We start from the raw sequence: 21,380 nt of genomic DNA on the forward strand, positions 1-21,380 counted from the left end.
GACAGAGTGGGGCATGAAAGCCATCGTCATTTTACTGGCATAGATGGAATGGTCAATAATTGATAGTTGGACCAATTTATTATGCATTGGAAAATTTGCTTCAAATTAAATTAAAAATTAAAGTTCAATTCACTGTCCATTCCTGAAATCAAAGGATGCAAACTGAAGTCATGCAGAGTTAATCAAAGAGCACATTCTCAAACATGTATCAGGACAGAAAGGAGCAGGGAAATGAGAAAAAATACAGATTTTTCAGAGTTTCCATGCATTCTGTTCACAATAACAACTGCTTTTTAGAAAACAATATCAATTTGCATTCATGTAAAAAAAAATGTTCATGCAATCTTAAGGTAGTTAAGTCATCCATATAGGAGCACTGCGGTCTGAGCTCGAGGTCACATGCTGAGATTGAGAAAGATCTCTTGACTTTAAAGATGAATTATGTAGTTCTACTTCAACATGGTGGAAATTCATAAAATGTAGTGTAGTTGCTGGACGGGGCTCACGTTGCTGGGAGGCTGCTGTCCAACCAAGATGCCCCTCCGTGTGGGTCCTCACTTTCACTCCGGGCCCTTCCCTTCCGTCGACCTGTATCAGTTGTTGCTGTTGTAGTGGTTGCCACGGTAGCGGGGACAGGAAGGAAGTGGGAGGGACTCGGGCTGGTGACGTGTTTGGGAGAGGTCAGGCCCAGCGTCTGATCTCGCTCCGCATCTGCAACCAACGGGGCACCGTCGACTCCCTTCCTCACAGCCGCCTCCTCCTGCTGCTCCGTCACAGGTGGATGTTTCCCAGACGTGGCGACGGGGCTTGTTGCAACCAAGTGGGTCACGTTTGCTGCAAGAGTCGTCGAATGGTGGAAGAGTTCCTCTGAGCACGAGCGAGCCGGAGTGCTGCAGAAAGCAAAGCAAACTAAAACGTACTGCTGCCTGGTTATCATCCTATATCATCAGACAGCATTCCTCTGCAGGAGCCAAAATGGAGGTTTTGAAGACATAAATCTGAGAAAATAGCATAGCATGGTCACAAATCCCTTCAGAGCAGAAAGGATGTGAAAACAAATTGGAGTCTCAAAGCCGAAGCAAAATTCGCTGAACGCTCTGTCGTTTGTCATCCTGTGATGAACAGCTACTTTTTCAGGAGGTTTATTATTGGACTGTAAATTCCCAGATTGCATAGCAGGGAGGGGAAGGCTCCAGCTCCAGCCTGCTCAGGGTCAGGGAAGGAAGAAGGCCTCATTTCCTTACATCCTGAGGGTGGGTCGCATGTACATGTTCCCTGCGAGCGTGTTTGTGTGTGGACACATTAAGTAGAGTTGTGTGTGTGTAAGTGCTGAATGTGTGGCTTTGTGTTCAAAGGTGCAGTTTTGTTCCTAGACTTTGACGGAAAAGGTCAAGTGAGATATTATTGGAAACTAGATGGCACTTTTTTTATTTCTATCTTTATTTCATCATTGTGGATCAAAAAATCTGATAAATTCACACAATCAGTTTGCTCCTTGTTGTTTTTAATGTAATTTTTAATAAATGCTGTCGATCGGATCCTGGTGTGCGCTGGACTATTAATCTTTTGCTCCATGTGGTTTACCTGCACCAGCTGGCACCAAGAAGAGTAGCACTGCTGTTCATGAGCTATCTTTAGTTTTTTGGATCCATCGTTGTGGATGCTTTAACTAATAATTAATACTCACTCGTCCAAATTTCACATTTAATTTCTGCCCAAGCTAAGAAACACAGTAAACAGCAAACACACCCACCACATGGCTGGATGTCACCTCTACTCTACTTCTATCCAAACAAACTGATAGAAAACAACCAAATCAGCAACAGAATAATCTTAAAAAGAAATTGCCAACACAACTTTGATATGCAACTGCAGACACTGCTATGTTGATGTTATACAACTGTTTTGAAATCTCCCAGCAACACTGAAATGCACAAATTCCAGCCTTCTACTGGAAAAATGCAAGCTGTCACCAGCTAAAGAGGCTCATATCAAAGCCTTTTACAAACATCCTAGAAATCCCCCTTTTTCCTTGGAACGCAGCTCCAAGTCTGATTTCTACTGAGGATTCTTTTCTCTCCCTTGAAACGCTGACAATCCAATCAATGCCACATCTTCTGTGCCAGAAAAAGCTGGAAACTGGGGGTGTGACTCGAACAACTCCTCAACGATAGGGCAGGACTGTGAAATAACAACAGAGACCTAATCTTACATCTTGTAAGAACAGCACTGTGATCAGACATCATCTACAAGAGCACTGTGTCTCCACAGCTCTGAGTTCCCACCTTGCTACCTCACACAGAGTATAACATGTGTGACCCCTGGCTGGGCTGCTGGGTAAAGACTCTGACAGTGTGTTCTACATGCAATCTGGTTTCATTGAAACTCTTTACTCTGGATAAGAACTGCATTGGAAACTGTGGTAAAAAGGAAAAGGGCGAGACGCAGATACCAGCTGTGAAAATTGAAACTATTTTCTACCAAAGAAACAATCCTGAAGAAAACTGTTCACAGCAAAGTACGACGATCACCCTGATTAACTGGAACATTGTTTTTGGACAGTTGTGCTGCTGCTGAGATTTTCATGTGTAATTTCTCAGTGTTTTGAGTGGCACGAATAAAAATTCCTTTTCGACTTCACTGGATGGTGGCGCAGGCAGATATCTAACAACTCAACGTGAAATTGAACTTGTCTGCATGGATAAATGTCTCTCGCAGTAAGTGAGCTCTCATCTGATTTTGGTGAACCGACCCTTTAACAAAACAAAGCTCAGCTGTAAGAACTGTTGACTCAATACACGACCAACATCAGAAGATCTTACACACAGTTATAATTGCACAAAGAAATGAAGCACAGAACCAGAGACTCCTTCCTTCTCAAAGCCTGGCTCCTTTATTACCCACAATGCACCTCAGTATGCCTATCTTCTTTCTTACTCCACATCTAATTTTGTTTGTTTTCAAATTTGCATTCTTAGCCCCGCCCAACACTGACTCAAGTGACATCACACAAAAATGATGATGTCATAAAAATATTTATAAAGAAAACTAGAATGGCACTCAGTAGAGTGCATACCTCCACCAAGTCTAAGCCAATCTCAAATAAAATGTATTTAAATCTTTTTATGAATCAAATCGTACTCACTCACAGACACCTGTTACTATGATTAAAAATATATATATATTTCAAGTTTGTTTAAAGATTCAAGATTCAAAATAATCACAATAAGATCTTTTGCCCATATTGTACAGCCCGAGAAACTTCAAATCAGAACCATGTCAGTAAGAAGGAATTGGGCTGCTGATTTGTGGTTTTGAGAAGAACATATATCAAGATGAAGACCTTTGCTCAGAGGTGACCATCAGGTGAGTCACAGTCTTCACGGGGGACTCTGCACTGGGCTGGAGGAGGCTACAGGGCAGAGGCTCACTGCTCCTCCTCACGCCTGCCGCATGGATCTCAATGCAAGATGTGGAGGCTGTCTGCTCCCCTTCCTGATCCTCCTTTTTAGCCTGGTTCTCCCTCTGAATCTGTATCTGGGGTTGGAGGGGCGGGGTGGGGGACGGGCTGGGGGACTCTCCAGGTGGGGCGTCTAAGCTAGGGATCTCATTTGGACTGTTACATCAGCCATTCACACGGCACACACAGGAAGACGTAATCACAGTGGATTAGCAACGAAGACACGAGGATGATGAGCACAACATGACGGTCATAAGACACGGGACACATGAACGTGAAGTAAAAACACACAGGAGGTTCACAGAGACGAGAGGGAAACACCATGACGGATGAAAGGAAGGAGATGGAGGGAAAAAACAATAATGCAAAATCAATTAATACATGCGTTTGATGCAACACGATGGATGAATGCAATACGGGAAATGATTGGCAACAAACACTGGGTCACACACACACAAGCTCAACACACACACACATCACACTTCACTACTGTAAGCACTCTGATGTGCGACTAATTACATTGCAGATATTTGGCTTTTAAGTCAATATCTTCAATCTCCTGCTTCTGTTGTTGAATACAGCTGAATAATGCCACGTCCAAACCTTAAAAAATAGCCTTCAAAACTAATTTCAGTCAAATTCTGACACTCCCCGAGACACATACTGACACTAGAACTGATCAAAGCACATGATGGATCCACTTAGCCAGCGGAAATCTGAAACTCCTACAGTGAGAGACGCTGATGATGAAATGTTTAACAGAACAAAATCTGTGCACTCTCGTGTGGTCACACGCCAAACCAGTAAATGCCAATAAGACCTTCAGACTTTAATATGCCTCATTTTTGTGTACGTGGCATATTTCACGTGTGACACCTTCTCCTGCAAAATGTTTAAGCAACATGAAAGTAGTAAAAAAGGCTGCTGCTGGGTTAGAAACAGTGAATAATAACCATCTGCAGTCATTCTGGTCAGTTTTATCTATTATGCTAAAAAAACTAATCTGGTCTACTTCCACACACATTTGATTCCTTTGTGTCAGAACTTCTCATGTTACATTAAACTCACAGAACATTATGACTACAGTAGTTATTAACACTGTGTAGTTGAACTTTCTCGGGTAAAACTAACATTTCCAGCCTGCACAAGCAGACATTCTCAGCCAGATAGTCCAAAACAACCTTTAATCAGCAAATCAATCTGAAGTTTATTACACAGTTACACGTCTCCTGACTGTCAGCAGCAGCATCCAGCGCCTCCAAACACTCAGCAGCACTATGTTGGTCTTAGGTGATTCAAATCCCTCATCTCATACATGAAGTCACCAACACTCAAACATTAAATGTAAAATATCAAGATTTACACCAAACTCATGTCGGAGAACATCAGATTGTTTAGTCTAAATTCTGGTAACAGGGACCACGACATCTTCTCTGAACACAAAGGTGAAGTATTTAATGTAATATTAATGAACAAATAAAAAACTTTCAGCATCAGGAAGTTATTGTATTCAGTTCGGTTGCACAGACCATCATTTCATTAGATCACTGAAGTTTTAGTAGACTTTGACTTTGAACCCTAATTCTCAGATTTAAACACACTTTATCAGTTTTCATTGGCATTCAAATATCTAAACTATCTCATATAAAAGGAACTTCTTCTGTGTGACCGTGTTTCATTTCTTCTCATTACTTTGAGACTCACCTGAACGGTCTGTCTCCCCCTATAGGAGAAGTGGCAGTGCTCCAGCTCTTGCGTCCTCCCTCCTCTTTATCGTTCTTCTTCTTGCGGTGTGGCGTGGGCACGTATCCACTCTGGTTGCTCTTGTTGGGCAGGTACTGGTTGAAGGGCATGGCGGTCCGAGGCTCGCTGACCGACGTCCGCCGTGCCGACATGTCGTCCTTACGGACGTCTGGCATCTTCCTGTGGGGTGGACCGTCGGACTCTGAGTCACTGCCACGGCCTGAGGAGAGGAGACGAGGCAATGAAGGAGTTTATGAAGTGGCATGAAGTTGATATGTCCATCACAGAGATCATTGTGCAGGGAATCTGTTCACAAGGGCTGCAGCTGGGGATTATTTTCATTACTGATTAATCCGTCCATCATTGTCTTTAATCCATTTGTTGTTTGGTCATTAAAATGTCAGAAAAAGCCACAACTTAAAGATATTTTATAGTTTACTGTCACAGACGACTCAGGAAAACAGAAAATATTCACATTTGAGAAACTGAACTCAGAGAATTCAGACATATTTCACTGCATCAGATAGTTTAGCAGTTAACGATGAATCGGCTAATTGTTGCAATTTTGTTTTTCACTAATTCTGGTTTGCAGATGCGTTTAAGAAAAGGAAGGAATTACCATGTCTGTTTAGATAAAAACAAATCCTACTATTACTGTGACGCAAAAGATAGTGTCAGTGTACGTACATCTTCTTTCCATAATCTAAAGATAAAACTCAAGAGAAGGGGAAACTAAGTCCATTTGAAAGCATATTTAGTTTCTACATGCTTTGACAAAGCCATCTGTCTACTAACCGTCTGAATCATATGTTCTATAAATGATAATTATTCCTCTTCAAGTGTCCCAGAGCGAGAAGCACTCACACATTGTCAGAGAGAAAGAGAATAAATCCAAAAAGAAGTTGAGCAGAGAAACAGTCGAGTCATTACAGCCCATTTCTTATCTCTGAATAAAAATATCCCTTAAAATCAAGAGAATTTCTCCTCAAGGTGTTAAATTAAACAGGCCTGCAAACATTAAAGTGCTGTTACAGTGTTTTTACATGCAGTGCATTCCAGCAGCTGAACATAAATCAACCCGAGCAGGTTGAAGGCATGTTTTTATGAAACAAAGAAAGACACATAAATCATCCATAAATTTGTATTGTGCAGCTCCTGATGACTGAATTCTAGCCTACGGTTCGGAAGAATTCACTTAGGATGCCGCTGTGTCTGTCTGCATCACGTGTTAAACACACTGTTAGCTCTTTAATGTCAGTGGCAACACCTGGCTTTGCAGAAGTGCATCGCTCAAGGACTTTCCCTACTCGCTGCTTAAATTCCTCTGCAGATTGTTTATGTACGATCCTCAGAGAACATACAGAAGAGAGAAATGAGGATGAAGCTGATTGAAGAGTTCACATGTTTACAATTCCAGTGATGTATCATTTGCATTAACAGTCATTTCCACCTTCATGAAGCTACTTTTTGTAAACAGCAGGTAATGGATACCTGCAGCCTTGCTCTGCCCAAGGTCTCTCAAAATTCCTCTCCAAGATGTTCAGCACATGTGGTACTGGAATTCCCCTCCCTTTGAATGCCTTCTCTATACTCTATGACTTATGAATTTATGACTGCATGTATATATTTTCCAAGAATAAAACCACAATTTCAACCAGATCAAAACCGTTAAATCTTCCCTTCGTTCTGAACAGATATATGTGGGTGCAACCACGGCTCCGAGTGGAAACAAATGTCATATTTTGAACTTGTGAAAACTTCTGTTTCTATTAATAGACTTCTTCTTTTAAATGTGGTCCAACAGATTGTCAGATCAAGGTCCAAGGGAGGCCTTGAGGTATCTGCACGTCCAACATCGAATGGTTCAATTATGACTCTTAACCCAAATCAATTGGAAACATAAGTGACTCTACCATCCAAGTCTATCCATCCTTAAGGAACAGCACATGTTTTTATGGGGTGATCAGCTCTCTTTGCACACATGGCAACACTGAAGCTTGAGGGAACGTTTATCACGGGTCAGTGCCACACTGTCCCAGAGCTCCACAGAAACTTATTTACATCAATAATCATCAATGTGCAGTAAAAGTCACCGAGCAGTCCAGCCTGTGTCACAGTGACTGAAAAACACAAGTGATGAGTGATAGTGATGCCCTCAACATTTCTAATAGCTTTAAAATAAATAAATGGTGACACTTTCTGGGATAGTATTCAGAATTGTCCAGTTATATAAAACAGATTTTTCTAAGCAGAATGAAAGAAGTCACATGCCTAACACTGATTCTGACCACATGGGAACGTGTCCAGACCTAACCCCCAATCAGACGGAGGGCATTTTGCAACCTGCAAAATGTGAGGTGAAACGAGACAAAGACGCTGTTCCTCATACTGATCCACAGGTTCTGCAGATCCGTCTGGGTACATGAGACCCTCAGAAAGAAAACAAATCACATGGAGTACCACCAGCTAGTCCAGGAGCTTCACCGGGATAATTGTCAGTTCATATTATATTATTTTATATAATATCTCATCTCATCTCATTTTCTTAACCGCTTTATCCATGAGGGTCGCGGGGATGTTGCCGCTTTATCCCCCCCTTTCGGGGGGTTGCGGGGGTTGCTGGAGCCAATCCCAGTTTTCATATGAGCGGAGGCCAGGGTATATCCCTGGACGAGTCGCCAGCTCATCGCAGGGCCCTTTCTGACGGCAGAGGCTGCCACACAGGGTGCCAACTGCGCGTCAGGAGCAATTTCGGGGTTCAGTATCTTGCTCAAGGATGCTTCGGCATGCTCCCGGGGGAGCCGGGGTTCGGGCCGGCGACCTTCTGGTCGCCGGCCATCTGCTCTGCCCACTGAGCTACAGCCGCCCCCCCCTATTTTTTATATAATATATTATATCATATTATACTTACTGTGGGATGTGACAGTGACAGTTTCACGCTCATTTGAAGTTTTCTCAACGTGAGCTCGTGTGATATGCAAGGTGCTCTGGACGTATAAAAACGAGGCAACCAGGGAACTGAAACAGCAAACAAAATGCTTCCTGCCTTAATAAACAAGCTGCAAAAAGACGCAAATCACTGCACAAGTTGCATTCTGTCTGATCTAGCCCTGAGTCAACAGAAGGGTCGGGCTCTGATTGTCCCACACTACCCAGACTTTGTTAGCTCTGATGCTAACATATCTCTTATCAAAACTTTTATCTCTCCTCACTCTTATCACGAGTAAAAACAATGTTGATGACATGAAGGAAGCACAATTCTCACTTTTAGCAGCTCAGACCATCACGATCGATCAATCAGATTACAGCAGCTGTAGCTCATTACTGTTAATTCTCAAACAGCTAAAATGATGCTTTGACTGTTGTAACGTGCTCTCTGGAAGCTGATGTCTGTACGCAGACAAACATACAGAAACTTTCTGTAACAACGTTACACGTCCACCACTTGAGACCACGGAGAGATGTGAACATTAACTCGACTACAAATAAAAACTGCAGCCGTTAGACAAAATAGATAGACGGATAGAAGTCTTCCAGTTTTAGTTACTTTTACGTAATTACTGGCGTATTACTCATGCCAAGTCAAGACTGGATTTGCTTTGAACTTCAAGGAAAACAACGTCTTATCGAGTTATATACAACCAACAGTTTAGAGTGGGGCATGAAGACGTGATGTGAGAGCAGCGGTATGCAAACAGATTGGATAACTGGTGTTTTAACAAATCTGCATGAAAACCAGATTGAAAACCATCTCAATGACATCACTCAGTTTATTCTTTGACTAATGGCTGTTGTCCTGCAGAAATAGAAAAAGAGGCGGGCAAGCACCAGAAGCACAAAGTGTCTCATTTATCAACACTGTATCCATCGACCAAACTTGGCCCGAACAAAAGCATCGGCAATATGAAATCCTTTCAGAGATTGAATTAAACTCGTCTCCCTGTCCTCTAATTACTGTCAGGGTGAAGTCAGTTTACTGAGCTGAATAGTGAAAGGGTTTTATCTAAAGGTCAGGGTAGTAAAACCTGACTGAGTCCAATTGGCGTGCATGAACATAAATGGATGCTCTTGTTCTCAAAGCTGCCTGTGATTGGGTGAAATCTGCATTGTTATCCTGTTCTGGCTCCTCTGGTTTGTGCCTCCTGGGTCTGATCTGAACACTGATAGTACGATGCCTTCAAAAAAAGAACCAGCCTACAAATATTATTACACATAAATCTTTGGACCGCATGTGTAGATCTTTGCCTTGACACACAAACCTTTATATCCCCCACAGTGCCTCTGACAGCAACAGATAATCATTAAAAAACTACACACAGAGCTACACACAGAGTTAGAGACAGAGCTACAGACAGAGCTCCACACAGAGCTCCACACAGAGCTACACACAGAGTTAGAGACAGAGCTACAGACAGAGCTACACACAGAGCTACAAACAGAGCTACACACAGAGTTAGAGACAGAGCTACACACAGAGCTACACACAGAGTTAGAGACAGAGCTACAGACAGAGCTACAAACAGAGTTAGAGACAGAGCTACACACAGAGCTACAAACAGAGCTACACACAGAGCTACAAACAGAGCTACACACAGAGCTACACACAGAGTTAGAGACAGAGCTACACACAGAGCTACACACAGAGCTACAGACAGAGTTAGAGACAGAGCTACACACAGAGCTACAAACAGAGCTACACACAGAGCTACACACAGAGTTAGAGACAGAGCTACACACAGAGCTACACACAGAGCTACAAACAGAGTTAGAGACAGAGCTACAGACAGAGCTCCACACAGAGCTCCACACAGAGCTCCACATAGAGCTCCACACAGAGTTAGAGACAGAGCTACACACAGAGCTACACACAGAGTTAGAGACAGAGCTACACACAGAGCTCCACACAGAGCTACAGACAGAGCTACAGACAGAGCTAGAGACAGAGCTACACACAGAGCTCCACACAGAGCTACACACAGAGCTACACACAGAGTTAGAGACAGAGCTACACACAGAGCTATACACAGAGCTACACACAGAGTTAGAGACAGAGTTAGAGACAGAGCTACAGACAGAGCTACACACAGAGCTACAAACAGAGCTCCACACAGAGTTAGAGACAGAGCTCCACACAGAGCTACACACAGAGCTCCACACAGAGTTAGAGACAGAGCTACAGACAGAGCTACACACAGAGCTACAAACAGAGCTCCACACAGAGTTAGAGACAGAGCTACACACAGAGCTACACACAGAGTTAGAGACAGAGCTACAAACAGAGCTCCACACAGAGTTAGAGACAGAGCTACACACAGAGCTACACACAGAGTTAGAGACAGAGCTACACACAGAGCTACACACAGAGCTACAGACAGAGCTACACACAGAGTTAGAGACAGAGCTACACACAGAGCTCCACACAGAGCTACACACAGAGCTACACACAGAGTTAGAGACAGAGCTATACACAGAGCTACAGACAGAGCTACAGACAGAGCTCCACACAGAGCTCCACACAGAGTTAGAGACAGAGCTACACACAGAGCTACAGACAGAGCTAGAGACAGCTAGAGACAGAGCTACACACAGAGCTCCACACAGAGCTACACACAGAGTTAGAGACAGAGCTACAGACAGAGCTACACACAGAGCTACACACAGAGTTAGAGACAGAGCTACACACAGAGCTACAGACAGAGCTACAGAAAGAGCTCCACACAGAGTTAGAGACAGAGCTACACACAGAGCTACAGACAGAGCTACACACAGAGCTCCACACAGAGTTAGAGACAGAGCTACAGACAGAGCTACACACAGAGCTCCACACAGAGCTACACACAGAGTTAGAGACAGAGCTACACACAGAGCTACACACAGAGCTCCACACAGAGCTACAGACAGAGCTACACACAAAGCTACAAACAGAGCTACACACAGAGCTACACACAGAGCTCCACACAGAGTTAGAGACAGAGCTACACACAGAGCTACACACAGAGCTACACACAAAGCTACAAACAGAGCTACACACAGAGTTAGAGACAGAGCTAGAGACAGAGCTACAGACAGAGTTAGAGACAGAGCTAGAGACAGAGTTAGAGACAGAGCTAGAGACAGAGCTACAGACAGCTAGAGACAGAGCCGCAGACAGAGCTACAGACAGAGCTAGAGACAGCTAGAGACAGAGCTAGAGACAGAGCTAGGGACATAGCTAGAGACAGAGCTACAGACAGAGTTAGGGACATAGCTAGAGACAGAGCTACAGACAGAGTTAGAGACAGAGCTAGAGACAGAGTTAGAGACAGAGCTAGAGACAGAGCTAGAGACAGAGTTAGAGACAGAGCTACAGACAGAGCTAGAGACAGAGTTAGAGACAGAGCTAGAGACAGAGCTAGAGACAGTTAGAGACAGCTACAGACAGAGCTACAGACAGAGCCACAGACAGAGCTACAGACAGAGCTACAGACAGAGCTAGAGACAGAGTTAGAGACAGAGCTAGAGACAGAGCTAGAGACAGAGCTACAGACAGAGCTAGAGACAGAGTTACAGACAGAGCAGATATTCAGTGTGGATTTCTCCCCCTCATTTCTGAGAAGCATGAACATCCAGCGAGGGTTTTAGTCGGTCTGACTGCTGATGACAGCAGCTTAAGTTTTGGAGATGGCAGTTTCCTTTGCACTTCCCTCAAAACAAAAACACAGTCACACAGGATGCTTGGCCTGTGCTTTTCCCACACGAAGTTCAGAGATGAAATGAACATTAAACTTTGTGACGACAGCTGTAACTTTTTATAGGCTGTCATTAAAATTTAAAAGCGTCAAAATTCAAATAAAGTGTTGCAATCAACAGCTTTCAGTGACATACGGTCGGCTTGGCATTATAAAGTGTGTATATGCAGCCAAACTCTATTTTTGACTCATTTTTAGACTTCAGCACAAAGTATAAAACTAATTCACAGCTGCTTGTGTTGAAAAACTTCACATTTTGTAGGATTGTTATGTTACCATGTTGGATGCATCATCTAAGCAAAACTTATTATAGACTAGTAAACAAGGCAATAATATAAGTACATGAAGTCAGCTCTTCATGCTTAGTTTTGGTATCTGTGGTTTCTTACTGTTCTGTTGACCAGCGTAACTGTTTGTGTGTTAAGATCAGTCGAGTTTATTGATTGATTGATTGTATAAAGGAGGCGCAGCCACCTACAACACACTGGAAAATCTAGAGAAGCAGGTGTAGAAATACCAAACTGCACCTCATACAACTTTTATTGAAAGTAGCAGGCTGAGAGAAAAACAGAACTTATCCGCTGCACAGAGCACAAGCCAGTTTCCATGACAACTGACAATCAAAATAGACTGCATTAATTTCCTTGTATAGAACGTTACATCTGTGCTACACAGGAGAAAAACCTCCACCAGCTTAACGGACACATTTTAAATCAGGCACTCACTTTGTACCGATGACTTAGTCACCAGATATTAACTAAAGCTTCATTATTTTAAGATGAAGATGTGTCGTTATATGGAATTGTGTCCTTTGATCTCAAACCGATCACACTGCCTGATCAGAAAGCACTAAAAGCCACCAGTGAAACAACCACACCTCTGTCTCTTCTTTGTCTCACTGTGAGAGGTTGCTTCATCTCTTCCTCTCTTCAGTGCTGTCACTCATCTCATTCATCACTTCTAGAGAGTTATTAAACTGCAGTCCAGGACAACCGGCTCAAACACTCAGCACAGAGACACTTTTGTGTGGACGTCAATCTCAGAGCTGGAAATCCTCACTGAAAGGTGTCATGAACACTGTGATGCTGCGAGACTGGACACGCACAGTGACTGAGGCGGATTCTGTGCAGAAACAGATGAACCCACACAGATGCAGAAATAGATCAAATTACTGTAAATATAAAACAGAATCGGCACAAAATGCAGCATTTTAGTGGAAAATGATGAGAAATAGAAGGACGAGGAGGAGAATTTATGTATCAATCATATTGTTATTTGTCAAAAAAAAGGAAAAGTTATGAAATAAATACTTCAAAATAGAAATATTGACTTTTTAATGTGTTGGTGTTTTTTATATTCAGTTGAATTAAAGGAGGAAAAAGAGGAGGTGTGGTGGAAAGTCAAACACTTTTTAATATCAGTCTCGTAACATTTATAGTTTTACGCTTCTATCTGATGTTTCGTAGAGCTACTAGTGACCCGGCTGTTCAGTGTCTCGCAGTATTCCAGATGTGATTCCTCTTCGGGGTGAAGAACTGATGTGTAATCAGCAAATTAACGTTAAAGTGCATTTTTTTTCTAGATCAAATCAAACCGTTACTCTCGTAGCCTTCGTGACATTTTATCAGCTACATCAGAATTTTTAAGTTCTTCCATGTGGACAAATAAATCAAATGTCTCACGTTGTACATCAGCTGACACGACTGACACTGGTCATGTTGGTGGAGCCTGTGTTATTATTACAGAAGTGAAATGTGTGAAACAAAAACAGATGTGACAGCATTTGTTATCGTAGCTCAGCTTGTGTGTGTTTTGACGTTGCAGATTGACATCAGAGTGAACTGATGCAGACACACAGCTGACCTGTAGCCTTAATATCTCAAGATTTAAATAAATAAATAATTAAGGAGAAGTTTAGAATGGCATGAAGAACACCAGGCTTCTCTACAGCTGCACCAGAAGCACAAACTACACCACTTACAGGATGTGTACACTGTGTCTACATGTTAAATTAGACCAGAACAAAAACAGCAGCACCTGTACTTAATTCCTTCCTTTTCACAAGACACACTGTTCACTGCAGCTAAAATGAAACAATGGCCTGACTTCAAAACAGGCATCGACCTGAGATCATTCAAAAAGCCTAACTAGCAGGTGATGTCCTGCTGAAACACAGGGAGGAGAACAGGCTTTACTACAGCAGCATTACAACAATGCAGCTCATTTATCTATACAGTCTATCTGTACACCACAACTGACCACACAACACAGCCAGTACTGAATTACTTCCTGTCATCAAGACATGAAGCTGTAGCTATAATGACACAACGGCTACTGAACAGATTTAACCTGCAAGCTTTACTTTTAATGACTTTCGTCATTATAACCACATGACTCACGATCTGGAGGTTGTGTATGTAAACATGAGGAGTGCAACGTGTGTGACGACTACACTATCTCCTACCATCGCTGCTGCCGCGGGCGACCAGGACGTCCGGCGACGGGGTCTGTCGTGAGCGTGAGCCGAAGGAGTCCAGACTGTCGAACGAGTCCTCGCGGCCGTGGCGTGGCGGGGAGAGAGAGTCGCTGCGCTCAGAGTCCCAGCAGTCGATGTAGCCGCTGTCCCGGATGCTGCGTTTCGGGCTCTCTGCCTCCTCCGCCTCCTGAACATTAATGAACACATGCACCGGTTATATCAAATGCACAAATTATTGTGGGAAAAGAAAAACACATAACATTTCATTGAAGTACACTGATAACACTCATGTTGTGTGTCCTGATATTCTTTTGAAAACCTAAGAGAACGTTATTTTCACCTCGTCAAACAGTATCTGAACATCTCCTGTTCTCTACATCTTACTGTAGCTTCTATATCAACGTTCTCGAGCCCTCTTGCTTTTTGTCGTCCTTCCTCTCTGCATTTTCTCACCTTTTCTTCTGCTAAACTCACTCTATCAGTCTCTCTTCGCCTCAGTGAACCCTCCCTTTGTGTGTCTGCAGTTAAAACATGGAGCTAATGAAGGTGGGGAAAGGCCTTTCCTGTCTACTAAAACACGTCCTTTTCCTGACCTCTTGACCGTCTGTTACGCAACTCCCAATCCTCTGACAACATATATGATGTTTTCATCTAGGCTTTGCTGTTATACATTTCTGCTTCACATTGTGTTTACCCAATGACAGTGAGCTTTAAGGTGTGTTTCTTCGGTCAGTTTTTATTTTACCACTGCCAGAATTGTATCCCAACTTTAACCATCCCGTTCTTGTTGCTGATATCTAAAACCTTCACATTGTATTTAGAGCTTAAAGGGGATTTTCACTCAAATTACACAAAAACAAAGCAGATAGTTTTAATTTTATTTGACCAGGTTTGAGAAAATCTAAGAGAAGGATGTCTCAAAACCTGAGCAAATAAAACCAAAACTATCTGACAGCTGCACGCCAACAGACAAAGTGAGATCATAATTAACTCAGTGATTCTCTTGAGAGGGTTTTGGGGAAAATACGGCAAATATCTTATCAAAGGAGCATCTATGGTCTATTTTTTAATCAGTTTAAGGGTCCTTGACATTAAAGAGATTGATATCCACTATCTTAACTGATATCATCCTGAGCTACTTACAATAGGAGAGCAGATAAAACTGCAGCTGGGCCACACATCCACCTGCTTCTTACATTTTAATCATCATTTTTTAATATCCAGATCTCATTCCATTATTTCACAAGTGACCTGGAAAGTGCAGGTCCTGCATACTCAAATCTCATTTCATCATTAATCTCGTCTTTGTTTCATAGAAACGTGGCTTTGTTTTGTTCAGCTGCGACGTGTGAACATCTGGGGAAGTTATCCTGCTGAGTTTTATAGAAGAGCAAAGGGACGTCACAGAGTGGAATAAATCGCTGGGGGGTGACATCATGGTTATGAGTGGTTGTCATAGACTGTGTGTGTGTGAGTATGTGTGCTAACGTCTGTCTGTCCCTTTGGGTCAGTTCAGGGGTGGACTCACACAAGAGGTCATCCCTGGACCTGGTGTGGGTGAGTTCACCTGCCTGAGATGATTTCTGTACATTCATCAAACACATTTATTCAGTGCATCTGAAAACAAGTGGTTTAAAGGAAAGTGACAGCCTCTTGCTACCTCTTATAATGTATTTCACCAGCTGTGGTTGCTAGGAGATTAATAACACAACTGCACTTTAGGTTAAGACCTTCGTGATATTTTTAGCCCTGGACATTACTAAATATGAATGACTTAGCAAACCTTTCGCATCTGTGACAGCAGGCCCTCAAACTCTTTCAGGTCCAGCGTGGGCCCGTTGTAGGAGGTACAGCCGTTGGCAGCACGACCCAACCAGTAGATGGTGATCAGAACCTAAAGGAGAGACAAACATACAGTCAGACATCATGACTGAATGAGATGATGCTGTGTGAAGAAGACTTCAGAAGAAGAAGTCAAAGCAAAGCATTGAACACGACTGTAGAGACGTTACAGCAGCAGCAGAAGTACAACAGCACATCTGAGTGCCAAGAGGAACAATAACACTCTAGCAGTCAGAGTAAGGACCCCATATAACACCTCCTGAACAACACACACAAGGCTCTTCTTAAGGTGTGTGTATGTGTGTGTGTGTGTGTGTGTGTGTATGTGTGTGTGTGTGTGTTATGTATTGTTCAGATTCATGAAACATAATAACCAATAAAAGACAAAGTGACCATCCAGTTAAGGCTTCAGATGTAATATAATACTGTCCATTAGACTGTCAAGACAGAAGTCATTCAAGGTACATTGAGCCAATTTGTTTTCGCTTGAGCTGACTCTTCCAAACCAACCACTGCCACAAATTGAATAGAATTGCACAACATTAGAGTAACTGAATGTTTTCTTTTACAGGACAACTGTGCAATTCATTATAGTAGATGTACAGTATGAACACGTAGCAATGCAGGCCAAGACCTGTCTTCATAACACAACCCCAACTCCAAAAACAGAAGCTTCTGCTAAAAACAGAAGTGATAACAGCTTTGCAAAGTGTTTCTGAGCCCGTGTGGTGACATCCTTTATACAGTCATGTCTTTCACAAAGTGTGAAAAGTGCCTTTCGAGGATGGTTCAAACCTAATCATGATGCTGTCAGCTGTGACCAGTGAACCTGTGTTTTGTTGTCTCTGTCACAACCTATTTTGAATTTGATGCCAGCAAAACGTTTCAAACAAGCATATAATTACAAAAAGTCTATTAAACAATGAAAACAATCTCCGCTCTGTTCCTTTCACTTTTCTCTCTACAAAGCAGCACAAGCTGCTTCCAAAGAAGTTACATGTTAGCTAACATGTCCTGCACGACAAGACTGAGCCCTTGTTCTGACCCTGAAACCTTTCACAGACACCTCTCCTGCTAAAACACAGCATCCCTCCGGGGCCAAGGTGATTTATATTTCCCTGTTAGCTAGCTTAGCTGTGAGTGCATAAATTACCAAATCAATCTCATCTCCTTCCAACACAGTAACCTTGTAGAATCAGGAGCTGAAGGAGGACGTACTTCTTACTCCTGCTAACCAAATGTCCTGAAGTAATGCTGAATGTGACTGTGAGACTGAAGATTACTGCATTCAGTGTAACTCCCTTTGGAGTCAGCTAAAAGCCTAAAATGCAGAATATAGAGATCTGCTGCGGCCACAGGGAGATCACACAGAGCTGCACCTTTAGCACTGTGGGCTAAGTGTTCCCAGCTATATTTACTGTGTCCATGTCAACCGGCACTCCACAGGGATTGCTTTGATAAGAAAGCTCAGCGTGGCTTAATGTGTTTATTTCAGTCATACTGTCAGTGTGAACAGCGTCAGCCGTTCAAACACACTCAGAGGAAGAGCAAAGACAAAGTGGCGTGCTGATGAGAAGAAGAACAAAGTCTTTCCTGTGTGATACTGAGCTGATCCATGGAGGGAAATCTTCATATTTTATGCCAAAGTATAATTGGCCTTTCTAAGCTGCGACATTACAGCAGGGAGGGATTTAACGTTTTGGTCAAGGACTGCAAAAAAGTGGACACCAGATCAGACTACAACAACTGGTGATACTGGAGCTGAATTTCATCTGTTGATTTATTTTGTTACTGCACAGAAAGCCACTAATGTACAACTGCCGGGCTGAAGCAACCCTGCACTGGCTGTGGTGATGCTTCATTGACCAGCAGATTGTATTGCATTTGTGTCATCAGTGTAATGACAACATCCGTGCCAGCTCCCATTAGAAGTGGGTCAGCAGCACCAAATGTGTTTCACTTGCTTATTAGTTTGCTTTAAACACATTCGTATTGATCCAAACTGCACAACACAATGGGAAACATGACACAGCTGCGCCCGCATGATTCAGACACGCAACCCTAAACCTACAACAAACACCCGGACAAAAAATGAAACTTGGACACGAGCACAGAGCTGCAGTAGTTCAAATAAAAGCTGCCAGTGTTGACAGGAATATAAACAACAGGGCACTTCAGTTTCAGCAGCTGTGATGTCAAAGATGTGGAAAGACCTCCTGAAGAGGTTCCACCGAAAAACGTAATCTCTTTGTTTCATGTGCACACACACTAAAGTGATGTATACACAAAGTCAGGAGGAAGCACATACACAAAAGGCCATTCATTCACACATTAAATCACACGCCACACTCAGCAGACCTGTAGTGGTACATAAAGATGCAGATTCCCTGAACTACTCATCACAATCAGGCCTTTCTGTTCACACCTGCACCTGCTAACGATCATCTCGTGACTACAGCGATGTTGCACCTATCCATGCAGTGCCCTCTTCTTACTTCAACATCCAGTCTGTTTGCTAAACACCTTCATCACCGCATCAGCAAATTCTTCCCAGTGCGCTCCTTCACCTCTCAACAGAAGAGGAGACAGCTGCTATCAAATCCTAGTCCTCAGTCCTCAGTCTGCAGGACAGATCCATAATGCTGTAGCATATCGGAGTAGCAGGTCCTGGCTAAAGCGCTGGCTGCTAGGACTTTGTGGGCCAATTGCTGTTACTGCAAATACTGGCTAATGTGGCTGAGAGTCCCTGTGTGTAGTCAGCTAAATGAGCTAGCAGCCCAGGCCAGCTCTGCAGCTCGACACATTAACTTGTACAGCGTACAGCAGCATCACAGAGAGAGAGAGGGCTCTGACTGCAGAGTGGGCAGGGCTAGCAATGTGTGCTCCATTTCTTAAAGCAGCATTATTAGAAAAACAGAAGAGGGGTTGAGGTAGATATGAACAAAAAGACACGCTGTAAAAAGTGACAGGACAAAAAATTACCCTGTGAACTACAATAGGCAGAGTAGGAAAAAAATGAAAAGAATTAAAGCACAAACGAATTGAATAAAACTACAAACTGTACTGTACGTTGAGTCTGTGTGTAACTGACAATATAAAAAGAGATTAAGTAAGTAGAGTAAACACACAGAACAGACAGGGACAGAAGATAATACAGAAGTAGAACAGACAACAGTCACTTCTGCTTAGAAAGCTGGCGGCTGATTTGCATTGCTGAGATATGTGAAATTGGCAAACTTGTGGTTTTCTGTGGTCATTTTAAGCTGTAACTGTAGTGTTTAACGATATCTAGTTGGTAGAGTGGCACAGCATGTACAGAGGCTTTGTCCTCACATACATACATATATATATATACATATGTATATGTGTATATGTATATATATATATATATATATATATATATATGTAGAGATATATATATATATATATATATATATATATACATATATATATATATGTATATATATATATATATATATATATATATATATATATATATATATATATATATATATATATATATATATATATATATACATACTTTATATTAAAAAAAAAGATATTTAGTTCAACATGGTCCAACCTATCTGCGCTTATTTCATGTCCTCTGTACTGTTGCTTTGCTACAGTTCTGGATATCTACATAAGAACGACATTTCAGATTAACTCAAGGTGCTGTGATTAGATCTCAAACTTAACGTTGGTGAAAGTGTTAGTAAATAGTATGGAGCTTGTGTGTGATGCAGAGGTTTTCTACCTGAAAGTTATTGTAAATAAACTATGTGATTTGTTCTGCAGGAAGACTGAAAGTGAAGGACACACTATCAACTGAATATGTGGAGCTAAAATGTAGAGTTTGAACCAAATGCAGGAAGAGTAGATGAAATGAAAAGATTTGGTGGAGAAGACTACAGAGGGCAGATTAAACAGAGGAGCCAGTAGATGTAAAGCTAGGGTAACCTCCCACAGTAAAGTGTTCTACATAAAGCAGACTGACAGACATAAGAGCTGAAAGAAAAGAGAGTGACAACCACAGCACAAACAGAAACACTGCACCATAATAACAGTTTCCATCCAAACATACATTTAGCACACAAACAAATGATCCCACAGTAATCCAGACGTATCACTTACATTCTTGAGTTTTCGGCTGCAGTCGCTTCCCCTGGGAGGATGAGAGAGAGAGGGAGACAGAGTGAGCCTTCTGGTGTAATTTAATTAAATATTTCACATACAAAAAGCAGCAGACACCTTTCAAACCATCAAACTCCCACATATCCATGCAGCAAAAACACAAACTTACTCAATATATAGAGGGATCTGCAGGAGCGGCAGCCCACGCAGGGAGAACTAAAAGCATCTAAAAGCATTGAATCTGTAGATCCAGTTTGTTGTTGGTGATATTTAATATTTCCAACAGTTGTGTTCGATGGCTGCAGCCTGACTTCAGCTATAAGAAATATCAGCTCCGCGACTGAATATCTGTGTTAGTTCATCTGGACCAAAAGCCAGAGCGTCTTTCTAGATCTGCCACTCATCATCAGGAGATAGATGTCACAGTGGGGGTCACATGGTGTGACTGCCAAGTGGTCTCTGGGAGGTGCAGTGCAGAAACACCACAGCAGTGGCCACTTAGCGCCACAGATGTTGCCAAAATGAAAAGATGCGGATCTTGCGGATCACCGCTTGAAGCTATAAATGGGAAGTGGAATGAACCAGTTGTAAAACTGACCCCAAAGCACACTTGTATATAATTCTAGGCTGAGAGAGAGAAACACAGCAGCACCAGAGAAGTAGACTCAGATACAGACACACACACACACACACACACACACACACACACACACACACACACACACACACACACACACAAAGAGATACGACCTGATTTATCTTTATTCTCCTGAACTGTGAAAGTTAACCACAAAGGATCTTTTCAGCCCGAGGAAAAGTCAAAAATCCCTGAACAGACACACTTTTCAAAATAAAGTGAAGTGATATGTCTCTGCTCCACTTTGGAAAACAGTTTCACACAAATACAGTCACAAAAAAAAGAAAAGTTGGAAGTCTTACAAAGTGCTTTTTGGCAGAAAGACTTCGGTTGGTCTCCTTTTGCCTTTAATGCTGTGCT

At 42.4% G+C, this 21,380-nt stretch overlaps 1 protein-coding gene across 1 annotated transcript in view; it reads right to left on the bottom strand.

Moving 5' to 3' along the window:
* The window catches only part of LOC141013110 (LIM and calponin homology domains-containing protein 1-like), a 100,102-nt gene that overhangs the window by 21,171 nt on the left and 57,551 nt on the right, over nt 1-21,380 (bottom strand). The window contains exons 5-8 of the mRNA XM_073486667.1: nt 20,384-20,414; nt 16,191-16,301; nt 14,396-14,594; nt 5,165-5,423 (exon numbers count right to left, since the gene is read on the bottom strand). Coding sequence (XP_073342768.1) covers nt 5,165-5,423; nt 14,396-14,594; nt 16,191-16,301; nt 20,384-20,414 — 600 coding nt within the window. The remainder of the gene's footprint in view (nt 1-5,164; nt 5,424-14,395; nt 14,595-16,190; nt 16,302-20,383; nt 20,415-21,380) is intronic.

This window comes from Pagrus major, chromosome 18 (assembly GCF_040436345.1).
Source record: "Pagrus major chromosome 18, Pma_NU_1.0".
Classification (NCBI taxonomy): domain Eukaryota; kingdom Metazoa; phylum Chordata; class Actinopteri; order Spariformes; family Sparidae; genus Pagrus; species Pagrus major.